General features: G+C 21.5%; 5 protein-coding genes across 5 annotated transcripts; 4 read left to right on the top strand and 1 right to left on the bottom strand.

Annotated features, from left to right (window-relative positions):
* Window positions 1–612: 612 nt before the first annotated feature.
* PY17X_1465200 (conserved Plasmodium protein, unknown function) lies at window positions 613–2,853 on the top strand (the record flags this gene model as incomplete). The annotated part of the gene is made up of 1 exon (XM_022957725.1): window positions 613–2,853. One exon carries the CDS (start codon window positions 613–615, stop codon window positions 2,851–2,853), a length of 2,241 nt encoding a protein of 746 aa, XP_022813067.1.
* A 1,448-nt stretch (window positions 2,854–4,301) lies between these two features.
* On the top strand, window positions 4,302–6,849 carry PY17X_1465100 (leucine-rich repeat protein; the record flags this gene model as incomplete). The annotated part of the gene is made up of 3 exons (XM_022957724.1): window positions 4,302–4,589; window positions 4,763–6,602; window positions 6,815–6,849. The coding sequence occupies 3 exons, from the start codon at window positions 4,302–4,304 to the stop codon at window positions 6,847–6,849; spliced, it is 2,163 nt and encodes a 720-aa protein (XP_022813066.1).
* Window positions 6,850–7,300: 451 nt separating this feature from the next.
* Window positions 7,301–8,755, top strand: PY17X_1465000 (protein CutA, putative; the record flags this gene model as incomplete). The annotated part of the gene is made up of 5 exons (XM_022957723.1): window positions 7,301–7,609; window positions 7,786–7,878; window positions 8,102–8,200; window positions 8,305–8,337; window positions 8,696–8,755. 5 exons carry the CDS (start codon window positions 7,301–7,303, stop codon window positions 8,753–8,755), a joined length of 594 nt encoding a protein of 197 aa, XP_022813065.1.
* A 342-nt stretch (window positions 8,756–9,097) lies between these two features.
* Window positions 9,098–9,520, top strand: PY17X_1464900 (conserved Plasmodium protein, unknown function; the record flags this gene model as incomplete). Its single annotated transcript, XM_725758.1, has 1 exon — window positions 9,098–9,520. One exon carries the CDS (start codon window positions 9,098–9,100, stop codon window positions 9,518–9,520), a length of 423 nt encoding a protein of 140 aa, XP_730851.1.
* A 1,151-nt stretch (window positions 9,521–10,671) lies between these two features.
* Window positions 10,672–13,044, bottom strand: PY17X_1464800 (uncharacterized protein; the record flags this gene model as incomplete). The annotated part of the gene is made up of 2 exons (XM_725757.1): window positions 10,672–10,698; window positions 10,867–13,044. 2 exons carry the CDS (start codon window positions 13,042–13,044, stop codon window positions 10,672–10,674), a joined length of 2,205 nt encoding a protein of 734 aa, XP_730850.1.
* Between the last annotated feature and the right edge of the window lie 1,203 nt (window positions 13,045–14,247).

The raw sequence follows: 14,247 nt of genomic DNA, 5'->3' as shown, positions 1-14,247 counted from the left end.
TTTCTTAAACAGAGAAAGTATACATATATATATGTTTGTTGGCTCATACATGCGTAGGTATCATATCTATATACTTCTTCTAAAATATATAACAACCATATATTCCTCCAAAGTGTTTATGCAGTTACATTTTTATAACTAATTTATTCTAATTATTTAATAAAAAAATATATGAGCCCAAAGAACTAATTAAAACGCATGCTTATTATTGTCATCGTAAAATATGTGCATATATATTTGAATCAATTATAATACAAAAAAGATATATCATTTAAATAGTATATTATGTAAAGAGAATATTTTAAAAAAAAAAAAAAACATGTCTTCTTTTTCTTTTCGTCGAATTTTTATTAAAAACAAAAAAATGAATAATATGCAGATAAAACTATACATTTAATTTGTTTCATATATGCGTACAATTGTCTTTTATTCCTTATACATATTTATACATCTATACACATTTCCATTTATAGTGCGCATTGAATTTTTCAGTATTTTCAGTATTTTCAGAATTTTCCCTATTTTCTGCATTTTCTGCATTCTCTGCATTTTCTCTATTTTCCCTTTTCTATCGTCTCTTTCATTTCATATATACCCCACGTTTGATCCAAAATGAAAAAATCCAAAGCAGAGACAACTCCATCGAAAAATAATAAATGCGAAAACCCTGTGGATTCAAAAGATGAAAAGGATTCTATCTCAAAATACCCCACAGCTTCTGTACCAAATGAATTAGTTGACTATGTTTATTTTGTAAATTATAGAGCCGTAGTGGTAAAAACAAAACATTATTATGCAACTCAGAATTCGTATATTCTTTTTGGAGATGTGTTTAAAATATATAATTTAAAAGGAGAAATAAAAAAAATTCATGCGTTTTTTCCAGGGGATCAAAATAATTTATCTGATACTTTAATAATGTTAAAAACAACAATTATAGCTGTTACTACATCTAAAGCAGAAGCATTAAGAGTTGCTGATGAAATTGAAATGATTTGCAAAATCTGTCACAAAAAAAGAAAAGCAACGAAATTCTCTATAGAAGGATTTCTAAGAAAGGTACGATGTGATACATGCAGAGTTAAACCAAAACATTTTATAAACAAAAATAATACAAACAATAATACTACTACTACTACTACTAATAATAATAATAATACAAAACAAAAAAATAATAATTATAAAAATGAACCCAATCATGATTCTATACAATCAAAAAAAAATTGTATATCATGTAGTACTATCACTGAAAATTATTCAAATAGTTATAATAATACTAATTCTAGATTAAATTTAAATACTAATAAAAATATACCAACATCTAACAACGAAAATCGTCATAATGTTAACTCAAGCAATATCCAAGATAAAATAAATATCACTAATTATATAAATGATGGAAATACAATTACTATTAATAATACTATAAATAAAGAACATAGTTGTCAATATAATACAAAATTTAATAGTAATAATAATAATACCACCAATTCAATAGTAAAAAATTTTTGTTTTAATAATAATATTGAATCGTATAATACATCTGCATTATTATGTGATAATAATATTAACACTAATGATTCGGTTTCTAATAATGTAACGGGTTCTAATAAATCAATTAATAATCCAAATGATTACAAAAATAAAGATGAAATTGTTAATATGATTATTGAACTTATCAAATACATATCTTGGATGCAAAAAGCTTTAATAAAAGCAGCCAAAGGAAATAATTATTCGATAGATAATTCGGAAATAAATATAGATAAAATATCACAAATTGTTTATTCAGCTCAATTGTTGTGTAATAAATTGTTAAGACAAAAATCTTTACTAGACATATCAAATAACAATAATACTCCAACCATCTCTTCTTTATTACCCTTCTACAATAATCAAAATAATAACATTACAATGGAAACTAATTCTAATCCTGTCAACACATCTGGAACTGCAACTACATCTAACACTGCAACCGCTTCTACCGCTACTGCAAATGATGTCAATATTAAGCCAAAATATTCGAATTTATATGCACAAAAAATTAATACTATAAATAAGCAAAATGAAATAAATAATCCAAACTCTTCTAACATATTTACTAATTTTATTAATCAAAATAATATAACAACATCAAATAATACAAATGGAATAACTAGAAATCCTCGTACATGTATTTTAAACCCTCATGGAAATAATAATAACAATATTGAAGCAGGTGATAATCCAAGTGGTAATAACAATACATCATCAAATAATGGAAATACAAATTGTTCAGAAAATTCTAACACTACTACAAATGACAATAATAATAATAATAATATAAACGAAACAAATGATAAAAAATCAAGAAATAATAAAAACATAAATAATAAAATAATAAATGAAATTGAAACAACAGATAATATTAATAATAGTATTAATCCAAATAACCATAATGATATAAATAATAATATAAATAGTATTAATAATATAAATAGTAATTTAGATATTGAAAATATTAATAATTATAATAATATGAATTGTAATGTTATACCATATCATGCTAATAATTGCCAAGTCAATTGCCTAACGTCTTTACAATCAGATCGAAACTACACTAGATTAACACCTTTTATTAAAAATGAAAACAATTATCTATGTTTAAATAATAAAAATAATGATTTTACAAATCTAGTTACTTCAAAAACCAATTATTACAATGATAAACAAGATATTGTATTTTCAACTTTGTCTAAACAATACAATTCAAATATATCATTTACAAATATTAATAATACTGTTTCAAATTTTTACAAAGCGGTTGCAAAAAATTATAATATTGGAGATACTATTTTAAACTTTGAGAAATGATCAATGCTATTATATATTTTTATTACTTCCCATTTTTATTATTCCCCATTTTTATTACTTCCCATTTTTACTACTTCCCATTTTTACTACTTCCCATTTTTATATTATTATTTTTTTAAGGGAAAAGTTTACATATCTCAATTAGTCAATTTTTTTTAAGTAGTTGGCTAGCTATTTTTTTTCCGCCAACTTAACCCCTACTTTAATTTACAAATTGGCTTTTTTTATTTCATCCGAATAACTTAACCATTTAAAAAAAAATACATATATATAAAAACAACAATCATAATATCCTTGATTTAGAATAGTCACAAATTTATCTCTACAAATGTATGTATATATATGTATGTATATGTATATGTATATGCACACATATATTACACTCTATTTCTTTTCTATATATAGCATTTACTTTTCTCTAATTTGTGAACCCTATGCCTATACATGCATGCAATACATGTATACATATCTTGTTATATTCACAATTTCCATTTACATGGATAAACCTTTTCTTTAAAATGGCTTGTGCCACTAAAACTTATATTTAATAAATTTTTCAGTTTTAATTTTTATCAAAATACGATAAAAAAACTAAAACACTAATTAGAAAAATGCATAATCAAGCACTCAATATGTCTAACTCCAACTATAAAATACCTATCTTCTTTTTTTTTTCACTCTTTAAATAATTTATTTTTTTAAGATAAATTTATCTACATATCTATGCGTAAAGGGGCTAAAAAAACATTTATATAAAATTCAAATAAAAATATCATGATATATATTAAAATTGTCTTGCAAAAAAAAAAAAAAAAAAAAAAAAATATCTCAACCAACTATTTCAAAAGAAAGAAACTGTTTACATTATCGAATATGTAATGGTTATAGATATTATTTTATTTGGATTTTTATATTATTTTTCCTTTTTTTATATCATTATACTTCTTTTATTATTATATAGAAAAAATATATATATATATTAGCATACGCATTCTGCTTATTTTATTGCATTTTTATTCCGTTTTAAAAATACAGCATTCAGGTAAAAAATATAACCCATGCTCACAAGAACATTAAAAATATCATATATACATACACATATGTGCTGACAAATATGATAAATTATTTTTAAAAAAATAATAAAACATAACAATTTACTAAAACTATTTCAAAAAAAAGGAAAAAATATGGGATGATATATTGATAGAACAACGTGGTAAATATTTAGTAAAATAACAAGTATTATTAATTTGTTGTACAAAATACATAAACATTTAAGAAAAAATATATGTGCATATATAGTAAATAAAATCTGTAACGGGTAACCAAACAAAAGAAAAGGGGAAAAATAAGGGGGGAAAAGAAAGGGGGAAAAAAAGGGAAAAATAAAGGGGGAAAAAAAAGGGAAAAAAAAAGGGAAAAATAAAATATACTTCTTACCATTTAACATGGCTCAACACCAATCGACACCCAAAATTAAATTAAAGGAAAATATCTTGTATTCATCAAATCCAATATTAAACGAAGATGAGATAGCAGATTTTGTTTCCTCTATGAATACACAAAGGACAGGAAAAAATGATCAATATAATAACAGAGAAAAATATAATGAAATTAAAAAAATCGAACTCGCTAGTTTAAATATTAACGATTGGGGATTGTCTATCCTTATTCCTTGTATATTAAGGAGTAAAAATATTGTTTCTTTAAATTTATCAAATAATAATTTAACAAATGTGAGAAAATTATTTTTAAATATATTTACCTGACTGTTAATGTATTTTTATCGATTTCATTTTATAATATATTATTTTATTTTCTCTCACTTTATTATTTATTTGATATTTTCATATATTTACAGTTTTTCTCCCTTATATAATTATTCTTTCTCTTTTTTCACACACAAAAGGATGGAGCAAATAAGCTTTCCCAATGTTTCCAGTATCTTCCATTTCTCACTGAATTAAATTTAGCTAATAATTCTATAGGATCAGAAGGTGGAATAAATATTATTGAAAATTTGTTTTCATCTATCTCAAATTGTGAAATTAACAATTTTTCAAATAATAAATTAACAAAAAATGAAATCATTATTTTAGCTAGCCATTCTACAAATAACAATAAAATATATGATCTTGATTTGTCAGATAATTTTTTAGGAACTAATTTTATTTTACGATTGAGTCAAATACTAGAACATAACACTGTAACTAATGCTATTACTAAAGTATCAATTAAATATAAATTAAAACTTAAAAATATAGGGATAGACAGTTTAAACATTTTTTCACTTTTTAAAAATTGTACAGATGTTGAAATGTTAGACATATCTGAAAATATAATAAATTCACCATCATTGTGTAAAGATATTGAAATATTATTTAAAACACAAACAAATTTAACAGAATTACATATATCTGATATATGTAATAATAGTTGTAAAAATTCACGATATAATAATTATGGTAATGAACTATTTTTAGCATTAATAAAATATTTACATAATGCCCCAAATTTAAAAATACTATCTTACACTAATAATAATATAAATGATGAAGCATTTAAACAATTTTGTTTTTTTCTTAAAAATAATAAAGATAATAAAATTAAAGAAATCAATTTCTCAAATAATTTTATATCAAATTTAGATGTATTAAATGAAGCATTAAAAAATAATGAAATATTAAATGTTATTAATTTATCTAAAAATATATTAACAGATGAAAATGTTAAACTCTTTATTTATGATACATTATCAACAAATTTAAATATATATGATATATCCTTTTCTTTTAATAAATTAACAAATATATCTTGTCATTATATTTCAGATGCTTTGTTAGCACAATCTAGACTCATAAAAAAAAACATCAAATTAACCTGCACAAATAATAATAAATTATTTACCCCTATTTTAAAATTCCCATTATCAACAAAATTTCACCAAATAGATGAACATACAAATAAACAAAATCCAGAACAAAATAAAAATATATATAAATTACATTCCACCGAATTATATTCTGATATAACCACATACGATTCAGAAAGAAATGACACTTATATAGAAAACGAATTTAAAAATAATACCAAAATATATAACCAAAAAGAAAGTAATAAAAATCACCAAAATAAATTAGCTAAATTCAAAATAGATAAAATTGATATCCCCAAAGATGAATACAACAGAGAAGATTCACTACCCAACAGAGAAGATTCACTACCCAACAGAGAAACTTCACTACCCAACGATGAAAATGATGTAAAAATATTAATATCAAATAGACATAAGGACGAAAACATTTTTTTTTCGTGTATTGGAAATATAAGCTTTAACAGAGCCACTCAAACAACTAAAAATTATTTTATTCAAAAAAATAGAAGAATTTTAATATATGATAAAAATGATGCCTTTTATAATTCTAATCATAATTTTTCTATTAATTGTTTTAAAGGATTAAAGTTCTTGGATTTATCAGGTTCTTCTATAAATAATGAAGGAATATCTTTTTTTATGAAACCATTAAATAAATCTTACTGTCCTCTAGAATTTTTAGATATTTCATCTTTTCAAAGATTAAATGATAATATATATCAAACACTTACAACTTTAATATCAAATAAAAAATATCAATTTATAAATAACACATCTTGTCTTTTTAAACATTTACCTTTAATTGTTCGAGGAATACCACCAACAACTATTCAATTAAATGATACAGATGATAATATAGATGAAGAAAACATAGGTTCAAAAAAATAAAATATCTATACATGTACATAAATATTTTTAACGGAAACATTAATATTACTTGATAAAATCACATTATTTTATTCATTTTTCATAAACATTACTTCAATTATAGGTATTGTATTACATATAACTATTTCCTTTCTCTTTCTTTCTCTCTCTTTTTAGACCATTTAATTTTTTTTTTTTTTTTTTTTCATACATTTTTAGAGTCAACATGGTGGAATTATAAAGAAGGGGAATGATAGAAAAATAATTTATCATTTTTTATCAAAATTTGTTAACCTATATATACACAGATATTACATAAATTTGTCAACAATCCTGTAAGATATATAAAATGTATATATATGCATGCATTTTTTAATAATCATGTTAATTTATCTCATAAAAAATCATATATATATATATATATATATATATCGGAGAAAATAATTCACACTTATTATATTTCAACTTAATATAATTAAATTTTTTTTGTGGTATTATTTCTAAAAAAATATATTAATGTTGCAATTTTATAAATCTTAATGACAAGATTGTTGACATGTAAAAATGGTTTTATCATCTCCTGTTCTCATATATAGAAGGGTTTATTAATCATTTATATTTCATAACTAAAAATTTGTTTGCAATATTTCTAATTATTGTTCAATATTCTTGGTATATCACTTATTTGGGTATACATATTCATATATGTGTTATGCATACCGTTTACATTATATCAGGGGTCCTATAAATACATTAATGCGTATCACAATATATATATTTTATATAATGTTTTTTTTGCAATCTATTTTAACTAAGGAAAGGTCTAATAAGCTACTTTTTTATTCCTTTTTTATAAATAACATTTTTAAACTTAATTCCCCAAACAATATTTATACTTTCAAAAAAAAATATAAAACATTTTCAACAAATAATTCCATAAATAAAATGGGGGACAATAACAACCCTTTTATAGCAGTATATGTAACAACCCCAACCAAGGAAGTTGCAGAATCGGTACATATATATATAAGAAGCTAGTACACTAAAAATTCATACCTTATGTCATTGCACACATTATCATAATATACATTTTTTCGTATGTACGTTCAGGCGAATTTAAAACAAATAACCATTGTAATTTCACATTTTACATTAACATTCATAATTTTATGCATATATTTTTATTATAGATATCTAATATATTGTTAAATGAAAAATTAGCTAGCTGCATAAATATAATTCCCGGAATACTTAGTCTATATCATTGGAAGGGTGAAATAGCGGTATTAAAAAATGCACAAAATAAAACTAAAATGAAATAAAAAAGTACAACTATTAAAAGAGACTTCATTTTTTATTTCCTTGTAATTTAAAGTTGCAATTCTTTTTTTCTTACACATTTTTCGAAAAATACGTATAATTTTATTCCTAACTTATTTTTTTATAAATATCTTTTTATTTACATCTTTCCATAATACTTCTTAAATATGCAACTCCCAATAACAGAAAGATAACGAATTCTTAATGATGATTAAAACAAAAAAACATTTATTTGACCAAATTGTGAAGACTGTAAAATCAAATCATCCCTATGAAGTGCCAGAGGTATATATTCTATATTATAAAGAAAAATAATAAAAATTATAAAATGAAAAAATTCGAAAATGTCTATTTTATTGTTCCCAATTTTATCTTTTTTTCTTTTTAAGGTAATATCTGTTCCAATTCACCAAGGAAGCAATGTAAGAGTTTGCATTTATACACAAAATATTTGATAACAAATTTTTAACTTTTAAAAAAGTACACATATATATATTATGATATATTTACATACCCCCAATAAATACATGCATCATGTAATTGTACCATTACAATTCGATTGCAGTAACGAATTTTATAACAAATTTTATAACAAATTATATTTTTTTTATTCAAATCAATTCATTTTAAAAAAAAATTGTATACAATTAAAAAATTTTATATTTACATATTTTGGATGTATAACAATTTACGTATACATGTCCATATATACATACAGACATTTAAAAAAAAAATTACATTTTCAATTTTCCATACAAAAATATAAAACATTTTCCTTAGGACTATCTAAAATGGATATCCGACTCGGTTAAACCTGATGAAAATGACCAAAAAAAATAAGAAAAATATATTGACAAATAAAATTAAAAAAAAAACAGATAAAACATATATTTTTGACATATTTTTTTTAATTTATTTAAAATGTAAAATTTTTGTACTTTTAATTGTTATAAGTTTTTGAGATATTTAAATGTGTGTAAAATTTTTTTCGGTGAATTTTTGTAAATTCAAACAACAGAGTTTTTTTATGGGTGTAAAACACATATAAATATATGCAGTCGAATTATATCGAAAGACATATTAAAAAGCGTATATGTGGATAGCCACATAAAATACTCTTTACCAAACTAACAAAAATAAGCAAATTTAAAAAAAATAAATAAAAAAAAAAATAACAGCAATATGAAAAAGGTAAAAAACACAGTTATAAATTTTTCTGCTTTTGATTTAAGTAGTAAGCAGTCACTGATAAATTTTTATAGGTCTCTAAATAGAGAATATATTTGTGGAGAGATACATAATAATTTGATATTAAATCCAGACCCCAAATCATCTTTTCTTTATTTTGAACATCGACAAAACGAAATAATATTAGGATTTAAAGATACTAATAATGAGTTATATCAAAAATTAATAAAAATAAAAGATAGTTATATATTTGATGAGCCTCAAACAAAAGCCGATAAAGATATTGGAAATTTAATTAAGGACATAAAAAATTATTCTTATATACAAGGAGGAGCATTAATTACATTTCATAAACAATTATTAAAAAATTATATAGCTCTACAAATACAGAAATTTAAAGAAGTCCAAGATAAGTAATTTCAAAGATTGAGGTTATAAACATTCCGCTCACTTTCCTTTTTTTTATTCTATCCTATTAAAAAAAATACTCAAACAAACAAACTCACCATGCTTGCATAAATAGATATATACTTATAATTCGGGATAAATTACTCCATTTCGATGGCTTAACACAATTACACCAAATTTAAAAACTTTATATATTACGTTCAAAGCGTGCTAACAAAATGAGAAATAACAAAATGAGAAAAATAAAATGCTCTCTTTATATTTGCACACATATTTATTCTCAATTTTATAAAAATATTATACTTTATTAATACAAGGAAATATATATATATATTTGCTCGAATTTATAAGCAAGACTTATTTGTAAAGTTAGGGGGATAAAAAAAAAAAAAAAAAAAAAAACATGAATTAAAGTTATACGAAACAAGATATAATAATAATAATAATAATAATAATAATAAATTCTACAAAGTATATTTATTTCTGAAAAACAAAGAAGAAATGTATTAGACATTTGTTTTAGTATTTTTATATATTTATTCCATATATATTTTTCTCATTTCATATAATTTATAATTACAACTTTTCATTCATGAAAAAATGAAATGAATGCTTGTTTAAAGACTTGCTCATGCAAATATATCATAAACATAAAAAAAAAAAAATAAATAAATAAATAATTAATTAATTAATAATTAGGTTGATAGGTATGTGGACATAGTCAATATATAATTAATAAGTAAATTGATTTATAATAATTTGTGTGAAGAGGTCTTGAAAAAAATAAAAACAAATCAACTATCTCATTTTTGCAGAATACAAATTGTTATTTATTTCTAAAATAAATCATTTGTTTTTTTTCTCTCTTCACAAAGTTAAATGATATAGCCAATATATTTTAAGACACATATGTGATATATGTCATAATAATAATTCATTCAGAAAAATCTTATGTTTTTTTTTTTTTACATTTTAAAATCACAAACTTATTTCCACCTGGGCATTAAATTTGCAAAATTAAAAAAAAAAAAAAAAAACTAGCTAAAAAATCTAGCTAAAAAAACTAATTAAAAAATCTAGCTAAAAAATATAGATAAAACGACTAGCTAATAAGTCATTATTCTAAGGAAGTCGGAATGATATTGTGATACCTTAGAATGTTATATTGCGGAAAACATGTTGATGTCCTATGAAAAAAAAAAAAAAAAAAAAAAATGAAATAAAATAAAATAAAATAAAATAAAATAAAACAAAATAAAATGTATAATATTAAAAAAATGTAATATATATGTATGGATGTGTGAACATTAGAAAAAACAGTTTTTTTTATTCAAACTCATAAAATATTTTCTTACCTCTGGATTTGAATCATATTGAGGTACTTGATCAAAATTCATATTTTTTGTATTTTTATTAAAAATATCCTTTCTCCAATTGAAAAAAATAACAGTACATGTTTTGTCATCTGTTGATCCTCGTTTTGTGGCTTCCTTAACAACTTCTTCTGCTGCATATTCAGGAGTTTGATGAATGTTTTTCCAAATGATATCAATTATTTCAACATCAGTTAATACATTTAATATACCATCAGTAGCTAGAACTAGAAATGAATCTAAATCAAAATCAATAGTATAAACACTAATAAATGGTTTACATAAAACTATTTTTTTTGGAATTTTATAAGGAATGTCTCCAAAAGATCTAGATGTAGATAAAGCTAAAAATGTTTTTTCTCGATTATTTGAATTTTTATCTTTATGTTTTGTAATTATTCTATTTATTCCATTAATATTTGCTATAATACCTCCACATCTTAAAATACGTATTCTTTCTTCTTGTAAATCTGGCTTATGTTGTAATGATAACTTTATTGGCTTTCTATCATGACATATGAATGCACATGAATCACCACAATTAGCACATAAAACTTTTAACGACCCATCTTCATCGGGTCCATAAATTAAAACGACACAAGATGTTGCACCATCTTTATAATCATATTTTTTGGATAATTCTAAGTAATTTTTATCTGTCATTTCAAACCCTTTTATACAACTATCATATAATGCCTTAATAGCCACACTTAATTCATTTATTTTTGTATTTTTCTCTTTATAATGTTTTTTACAAGTAATTAAAAAAGATTGTCGAAATTTAGCAATTAAATTTGTTTTTAAATGAGACATAACATATCGAGCACAATTCGATCCACCATGCCCATCGAAAACGGCACTAAAAAAACATAAACTATCATTTTCGGATACATTATTTAAATCTAATATATCTTTTGTTATATAAAAATCTTCATTTTCATTTCGATTATGGCTACCTATTTTACTACAAGTACCACATACTAAATCATCTTCCAAAACCATACTAAATTCTTCAACAGTCTCTTCATTATTGTCATTATTATCAGCATGGCCAACATTAGATGGAGACAACATTATTGCACCGTTCATATTGTTTATATTAGCACTATCATTAATAATTATCATTTTTTCATTTAAATATTGTTTTTGAATATTTCCATTAGTTGAAGAATAATTATTATTATCTCCACTATTTTGGATGTCTTCATTTTCATTAGTATAACTTTTTTTTACATTTGTTTCAAAACATTTATTTTTATTATCTTCATATATATACTCACTATATCCATTATTTTCTTTTTCTCCTTTATCTATAGAATTGTCAACTAAAAAAAAATCACCATTTTCCTCAAAATAAATTCCTTGACTTTTTATATTAAAATATAATTTATCTTTAAAATTATATAACCAATTACATTCTTTATTTACAACCCAATCACTATTATCACTTGTCATATACCATTCATTTGGGTTATTTTCATATTTCATAGGAAATGAAATATTTTCATATTTTGAAGATATGTTTATATTATTATTATTTAGATTCATTCCATCTATACCATTAACTGTTTGGTATTCATACATACTACTATCATTACTATTGTTATTATTATTTTTATTGTTACTATTTTGAGAATATATATGATATGTTTCATTCTCTACATATGAATTTAGATTATTCCATTGATTTATTTCGTCAAATTCTTGATTAGTAGTTGTTTTAATTATATTATTATATTGCATATTTGGATTTGAATAATATGATATATCATCATTTATTGTTTTTTGCTTTTTTATAGATTCATTTATTTCAATATTATTATTTATATTATTATAAATTGGATTATTTCTTTTATTTTTATTAAGATCATTATTATATTCCTCAATATTTTTCCAATTTTCACTTTTAGGTAATTCGTTTGTCATATTATTATAATTTATATAACCAACTTTTTTAACAACATTATCATTAACGTTATTTATATACTCTCCATTATAATAAATATTTTCATTTGTTTTTTCTCCATAATAATTATTTATTGTCATATAATTATTTTTTATACCTATTCCCATGATATCTGCATTTTCCCTATCTACATAATTTGACATTGAACTCAGTTTATTTTCATCCTTTATTTTATTATTTATATTATTTAACATTTTATATTTTTTTTTTGCATTATTTTACAAATATTCACAAAAATATAATACATATAAATACATAGATTCAAACGAAGTATCATAAGCGTGGATATATATCACACACATATAAAGCCGGGACTATAAATCATTCACGTATATACATATAATATAATATATACATACATGCATGCATATTTATTTATAAATATCTACTTTATGCTTATTCAATAACCTCACAATTTACATCCATACATTTTAAATGTATACATGAAGAGGATCGACATTCAATCAAATATAGGTAGATGTCATTACAAAAACAAATATTTACTTTTATATTTTTTTTTAAAAATTGAAAAAAAAAATATAAAAGAATAATTATGAATAAAAAATGCTAAACAATATTAAATAAATTTATGATATTATATATAAGAGTAAAAAAAATAAATCATGGATATACAAAAAATAATGAGAAATAAAAATACCTAATTAAAATATATTTTTACTATTTTCCCATTTATATTATAAGAATAAAAAAAATGTATATATATTATAAATAAAATATTTTTTTTTTTTTTTTAAGTACTCACAAAGAATATTTTAAAAGGGGTGTATAATTTATAATTTAAATGCATATGTTATATGTACATATTATTTTTTTATTAATTTTGTAAAATATGTTGAATTTATTTATAAAATTCCCCACATATATAAATATAAAATCTTTTTCTTTTTATATATTATAATGATGTGGTATATTATAGGATAAAATGATAAAATCCCTATATATTTAAAAAAAAAAAATATATTATTAAATTAACAAATCAAATAAAAAAAGTTATATAAAAAAAATACTTTTAAAATTATTTATAACATTCTGTATTATTTTACTAAGATATTGTGTATCCATGTAGAAAGCTAATTAATATCCATTTTGTAAATTTTTTTTTTCCTATAAATAAAGTATATTAAGTGTATAAAAACATATACAAATTATATTTCTATATATTTCTCATTTAAACAATATTAATTTATAAAAAAAAATATATATATGTTATTATTAATATGTAGTAAATAAATTTTATCATTCATCATATACATTTTGGAAATTCTCCATACTTTTAAAAATACATGCAATGTTGTATTATATCAAAACGATATAATTAAATGGTGAAAAAAATAATAAAAAAAAATAAAAAAATAATAAAAATAATAAAAAAAATA

This window comes from Plasmodium yoelii, assembly GCF_900002385.2.
Source record: "Plasmodium yoelii strain 17X genome assembly, chromosome: 14".
NCBI classification, from domain to species: domain Eukaryota; phylum Apicomplexa; class Aconoidasida; order Haemosporida; family Plasmodiidae; genus Plasmodium; species Plasmodium yoelii.
Note: the sequence above shows the minus strand (reverse complement) of the source record. Positions and strands in the feature narration are given on the sequence as shown.